The sequence below is a fragment of the Kryptolebias marmoratus genome, linkage group LG12 (assembly GCF_001649575.2).
Source record: "Kryptolebias marmoratus isolate JLee-2015 linkage group LG12, ASM164957v2, whole genome shotgun sequence".
Lineage (NCBI taxonomy): Eukaryota > Metazoa > Chordata > Actinopteri > Cyprinodontiformes > Rivulidae > Kryptolebias > Kryptolebias marmoratus.
The window spans coordinates 17,048,192-17,055,294 of record NC_051441.1 but is presented as its reverse complement, the minus strand read 5'-3'; the positions used below and the strand labels follow the sequence as shown (position 1 = coordinate 17,055,294).

At 39.0% G+C, this 7,103-nt stretch overlaps 1 protein-coding gene across 2 annotated transcripts in view; it reads right to left on the bottom strand.

The window, feature by feature from the left end:
- The window catches only part of LOC108236131 (glutamate receptor ionotropic, NMDA 2B), a 149,165-nt gene that overhangs the window by 41,348 nt on the left and 100,714 nt on the right, over positions 1-7,103 (bottom strand). For both annotated transcript variants that reach the window (XM_017416595.3, XM_017416594.2), the window contains exon 8: positions 1,885-1,999. In XM_017416595.3, coding sequence (XP_017272084.1) covers positions 1,885-1,999 — 115 coding nt within the window. The remainder of the gene's footprint in view (positions 1-1,884; positions 2,000-7,103) is intronic.

The following is a 7,103-nucleotide window of genomic DNA, read 5'->3' as shown; positions in this document are numbered from 1 at the left end:
TGTCATTTGTAATCATCAAAATTAAATGAAATAAACATTTGAAATATATGAGTTTGTATGTAATGTATGAATATAATATACAAGTTTCACTTTTTAAATGGAATTACTGAAATCAATCTACTTTTTCATGATATTCTAATTTTGTGACCAGCACCTGTAGTCTTATAATGTAATATATGCAGAGCACTTCTTAAACAGAAATAGCCCAAAATTTATTTTATCTTTGAACCACATGTGGCTAAATGCAGATTTAAATCCAGATGTAGACATTTGCAGAACTTTCATTTTTAGGCCAAATTTAGTGCGATTTAGACCGAGATGTATTTTCAACTCCAAATGCCCACATGGGCGCTCGCACGCCTGCATGTGCTCCAGGCAAACGTCAATATAAGATAAGCATAAACAAACTTACATTTTTTATTTTTATGAACTTGCATGGATAGCTGGATAGCAAAGGGAAGACTCTGCAGATGGGGGCCTTTTGATTTGTTTTTTTTTGAGCAGAGTTTGAAAGAGAACTACGATATTCAGAAAATAGGAGTTTCAGGAGCCAAGTTTTCATACCACAAATCAGTCTACTTTGTGCTGCACACATTGGCAGAAAAGGATTTCATCGCAGGCAACAGCAAATGTTAAATAGCTTCTGCTTTAGCAACGTTAATGCGGTTTTAATAGTTTGGGTGCTGGAAGAGCATTCGGTGTGCTCGGCCAATAAACATACATTTATGTATGGACCAATTACGTCCCTTTTTGTCACTCAAGAGACCCTAATAAGCCAAGAAAATGCCTACTCTAAAGCCGAAACAAAAAAACAAACAAACAGATAAACATAGTTATAAGCACTACAAATGACCACATTACCACCACGGCCAAAACAAAAAAAAAACAAAACAGAACTACCTGAAATGATTATAAGGACTGCGAAGTGGTCCCCTGCGTCCAAAAAGCATCTATTATCTGTTAGGCAGCAGTGAAGGTGCATTATGCTGAAATTCCCTATGAAATGCATCTCAACTAGACACTGCAAACAACCACAAAAAAAGTCCTGACTCTCTTTCAGAAGTGCAATTTAGCAGCAAGGGTACAGATTTCCATCTGGGAAAAAGAAAGCACTGACCACAAAGCATAAAAAACATAAATCTTTTCACATTATATCACAGAACAAACAACATAGTTACCATATTGCTTAGATTGCACATACAGTATTGTACAAATACTATACAGTCATTTCATATATAAATGTTTTGTTTATTTTGTCTTTTTGTGCCGTCGTGGCATAATTTTCACCTTCCTCTTGGATTATATTAGACTAACCTGAAAACAGTTTACTGATACTGTCTTTCTACAGTAACCTGTTTCATGCTGGCTCTGGTCTTGACCTTTTTACACAAAGGTTACAGTAAAAAACACAAATTAGTATTTCCAGTGCTGCACGTGGAAAGTGAAGGAGCACGTTTTTAATAAATGGCAGATAGCATGAAACTGTTAACATGGTTTTAAATGAAAACCAGACTTAGAAGAGGAGTCTTTGGAAAGCAAAACTCTGAAGATTTTGCTAATTATATCACTGAAAGGCACCTTGACTGAGTTGATGATATCTAATCAGGGGAGCATTTAAAAAAGCTTAAAGCGTAACATGCCTAAAAAGTGAAAATCGGATGATAAGAGATCTAAATGGAGTCACTCAGTGAGAAAACAAACTCTCTGACACCGGCTCATATTCTGACGATTCACCCCCTTTTTTTAACTTTTTACCATCCAAGGATGATGAGCTTTGACTGTGACGTATCAGAATAATCAGACTGAATGATCTTGTGTTTCCTTTCGCTCCACAACAAACCTGACACAATCAAACACTCATCACACAGTCTCCTCGTGTCTTACCCTGTCCCACTGTCTGTCTTTGTTGAGCAGAATAATAACAAGCTTGGGGTGCATCTGGTAGCCGTCCTCGCTGAACGACAGATTACGTCCCTCAAACGTCACATTCATCAGGTACCTGCAAGCAGAAATGAGAAGGGGACGACATGACTTATTTTTCTTATAACTTATTTTTCTCCATTTGTGATAAATAGCTCAGTTGTTTTTTTTATTATTATTATAGATTCACTTTTGGGAATCATATTTATGTTTTCTAACCCAGAAACATGATGTTGATTTTTTCCTCAGCCAAGTCAGTCTAATGAGATTTCCCATAAGCAGAGCAATATTTAGCCCATTACTCATTTCTTTCACTATAAAACGGCAAGCAGAACAGGAGATGATGGTTTTAAACAGGACTGAGGTAAATAAACGTTGGCAAATCACCTCTCCAGTCAGTCTAAATGTTAAATGTGACACGTGCAACCTCTTTAATGGCCTGCGAAAATTACTCTTACTAATGTTAAATTAAATGAATATTTCTCTGATGGAAACTTAGATTAAACTGTGCTACATTTGGCTGTTAAAACCAGAGCAACACATTCAGTAGTAATACATATTACCTGGTTCCAGATATGTACCTGGTACCTATAAAATATATAAGAACATGGTACTAACAGGTTACCAGGTACTTACTAGGTATGAACCAGGTACATACCCAGTACGTACAGGGTAAAGACTTGCTACGTGCCAGGTACTTACCTGGTATGTACTGGGTATGTATTTGGTATTTACAGGGTACTTAATTACAAGTAATTAATGGCAAAAATTTAATCTTGTGCAATTTGTTAGTGCTCAGAATCAGTTTCAGTTCAGTTTCAGCTACTAACACATCAAATAGCAGGTCATTATCATTATGTTTCATGGGTCAGTAAGCTGTTACGGCCATATTTAAATGGATTGACTGCAGAAGTTAATCAGCTGTAGATCTACATCTGATAAATGCTTTCTGCCAGTTTCATAAGAACTTGACCAGTGGCTCATGAGATATTTTGCTAACAAACAGACAAACAAAGACACGGGCAAAAACATTATTGCCCATTTTACACCAGTTAATAGCAAACAATAAAAAAAATGATAGATTTATGAAGCCATTATTACAAATCTGATGCCTGAAAATTGTGTAAAAACATCTTGCTTTTTGTTTTATCGGCACAAAGCTACCTTTTTCAAAGTTTAACTTGTAAAAAAGTGCTTTAATTTTACATTTATCCCAGGTAAAGCGCATTTAGCCAAGAGGATACAATGTCTACAGGAAGGGCTGAAGATATACAGCACATCTGCAAGCAATGTAGTATAAATTTAGCTTGTGAATTTCTAGGTGTGTTGAGGAGAAAACATCATTTCCTTCTGCCAGCGGCGTAAAATAATTTCACCTCTGTTCAGCTAAACAACACTCAGCGCACACAGCACCTCAGTAGATATGTTCCTGTAGTAGTTAGGGGTCAAACATGCATGGGAAGGTATCAGTGTATCTTCAGAAAAATTAATAAAATCATCTCTTTCACACAGAATCGCTTAACTCTTTCCATGCCTTTAACTCCTCCCCCTTTCCCAGTGACTGTTTCCATGGAAACACTGCCTCAAAACCATTCACATAATATATACTGTATGTAGAGGAATAAATAGTAGAAAAAAGGTGCATCTATCTATCTATCTATCTATCTATCTATCTATCTATCTATCTATCTATCTATCTATCTATCTATCTATCTATCTATCTATCTATCTATCTATCTATCTATCTATCTATCTATCTATCTATCTATCTATCTATCTATCTATCTATCTATCTATCTATCTATCTGATAAAATCCAGGTGTTAGTCTAAGCCAGCCCTCTTAATCTATTTCCTGTATTACATATTGATATTTTCAGCACTCTGTGATGATCAGAATCATCCAGCCTCACAGCATCTCGTGCGGCCCCCATGTGTCCGGCTAACGGCCCCTGTCCTGTAGAGTCTTGGCACTGATACAAAGTGAATCGAGTCTGCTGCATAAATCATAAGCCATTTACAAAATGACTTGATGCCATGGCAGCTTTAATCTTTACGGAGAGAAGCTGTTGAACAGCTCAGGGTTCTAAGTTTGTGTGTGTATGTCTGCATCACTAAGAGCATCCAAAAAAAGAAAAAAACACCACAAGCATAGGTGCGTTGCTATGGCACCCACAACCACTGTGATTTCCAAAGCCAATGTGCTGCGTTGCTATGGTAATGGTAATCTCACCGAGGGTGGGAAAGAGACAACAGAAAGAGAGAGAGGGAGAGAGAGAGAGAGAGAGAGAGAGGTGGGATTCGGAGGCAAAAAGGGAGGAGATGGGGCGGATTACTACTACACTGCAACACACTTTACAGTAAAGCATGGCCCACCCTACCCCCCCTTCTTCCTCCGTCAGCTGTTCTGACTTTCTTGCATCAGAACCAGCACACACACACACACACACACTCACATCTACCGACCCTTGCTTTCAAATGTGGGAACGAAAAAAGGGGACACAAAATAGGTAATGACAGGGCTGAGATATGAGGAATTCTACACACGTACTGCGTGTAAATAGCATGAAAGATGAAGTCACACCCACCCGCCCCACCCATGAGACCTCATGTTTGATATGCTGTCGGTTTTCTGCCTCGGATGCAGCACAGCACCTCAGCCGTACTGTACAGGCGGTGAAATAAAATTCAAACAGCAGCAGCTGTCTCCACCTGTCGAGCTACAGCTACTGACACCGACCGCGGTCCTGAACACGCAGCTCTACAGCTACACCCCCTCACTTTCTGTCCTGTGTTTCTGAGGCATCAAGTCTCTGGCTGCATGCGAGGAAAACTCCACGAACACAAACAGGAAATCGGAGCAACACGTTTGCTCCGCTCGCCTCTACGGCCTGACACAGATAGGTTTTTAGCGCATGTTCTGGTGTGAATAATGGAGGAGCCGCGTGAAATATTGATAAGTCAGTTTTAATAAATTAACCCCGACATCAATTAGTCATGAATTACACTCCTTGGCAATTACTGTAGTATTGGATTTGTGGAGGGAAAATCTATATGAGGGGCGAAAACAGAACCCATGTGGCACTGTGAGTCTGAGGCAGAGAAACATACTGAGGTTTTTACAGGATACACACCCGGGGAGCAGAGTGTGAACGGGACAGGAGGTGTGAATTTGTTTTCTGTAAACGTGTTTGTATTTACATGTGTGGAGCTGCAGTCCATGCAGAAACAGACAAAGACTTCGAAGACACACAAAGAGTTTGGCTTTATGAATCTCCAAACCAGATATACGTGTGCGTTTAGAGTTGAAAACTGTAGACGTGGCTGAAAATATCAACGGATGTGATTTACTTTTGACAAATCATGCAAAGCACCTAATTAAAAACCCTTCAACAGACACCAGGCAGAGCGAATACCTGAGGCGATGCTCTTCTTTTTATATTTTAACCTCAGTGTATTTTTGAATAAAACCTTAAAAAAGCATCAAAAAACAAAACATGTGCGTTACTAAACAAATTCAGATCTGTGTAAGCCTGCCGGAGAAAGAATTAAATGATACTAGCAGGAGCGCGCAGAGGAAAAATTGCCAATAATGCAAATGAAGGACGAGAGCCGAAACCGCCCATACTTGCTGTTATTAATTTTGACGTGATTATTCCATTATCTCTAGATAATCTACCAAGTTTTATCTTGTTATCTCAATAAAACATTTGCTTTCTCGAGATAAGACAGTCACGGTGCAGAATGAAGTGGCTCCTGGGTGACACCCAGGTTCACGGATCAGTATTGCTGTCATTGCTGAAACAGTGATGTGTGGATCTATGATGGATGTTCCTTCATGTGACATCTTTAGTCTGAATCAGATTGTAGCATGTCCTGATATCTGAGGAAGTCACCTTCATAGTTTATTTGTGACTTTAAAATCATTTCTAGTTCTTACAAGAAAACAAGCTATTTTAAGTCTAAATAAATATATGAATGTATGTTACTACGAGAAAAGAACCACATTGTCTGAAAATAACTTCGAAAATAAACTTCTAAGGACTTCCTTTCTCAGCTTTGTTAAAATAAACGTCATTATTTTTATGTCGATAAAATTGTCGTGGTCTGACATCGTTCCTAAAGGTAATGTAGTGTTTAAATGTAGTGCTGTGAGAACTTCATACAATTAAACTACCTTCAGTTTTGTTGGTACTCCACAAAGGCAACGCCTGTAAGCTCCAACAGCATGATGGGGTGGCGTTACACTGCATCCTGTTAGCTCCTTATAGAGGATTTTAATGGTGCATTTCATTTGCACTCAGACGTTGGGAGTCAGAAAAATCAACTTAAAGCTCCCAGAAGTCTGAATCCTGACATGGAAAGTCAAAATTCCTGACCAACACCAATCCAATATGGCTGCCACACAGATGAAAAGTGGTGACAGTTGCAGTAATAAACATTTTATTTTGTCTTCTGTTCATTTGTATCTCATTAAATCAATCAGACACATATCTATAAATGAACTTGTTGCTACAGTGTTTTAAAGCAGATAAATACATGTTTTGGGGCTTTTATTGCTAATACTTGTTAGCCAGGTTGCAACCTCAAGAACTAGCAAATCCTACAGATTTTCCAAGTTGCAAGTGGAACACGGTTACGTCAGTATTTCTTATTGTGAGGATTAAAAATAACGACCACAGCAGGTTTAATCAACACCAAATCATCAAAAACAGAATCCCACTGTAGAAGCAGCTGACCCACACATCCACCTTAAAGACAGCTCGTCTGAATGTGACCTGAAAACATCTTCAGTCCACCTTGAATCCACCTGTTGCTGTGCTTGAGTCACAGCAACAGGTCTGAACAGGTTCTGTCACGCGGTGCTGGACATTTTCTGAAAAACAAGACTTTCTCAGTGAAATTAACTGGTTGATAATTCATGACTAGACTGCAGACGCGGGCCCACACAGCAAGGCTGAGAGTGAGCTGCCAGCTGTCATGCAGATGGGTAAAATCGATCAACTGTATCTCATTTTATCTGAGTTTCTGTTGTAAGTTTCATCAGGACTCTCGCCCTCTCTCCTGCTGACCTGAATTCCTGAATCCTTGCTGAAAAGAAGCACCCCCTGTTGCATTTCTGTTAATGTGGTTCATTGCTGGAGATGATAAATAATCACTACTGCAGGGTTTTCTGACGCAGGAC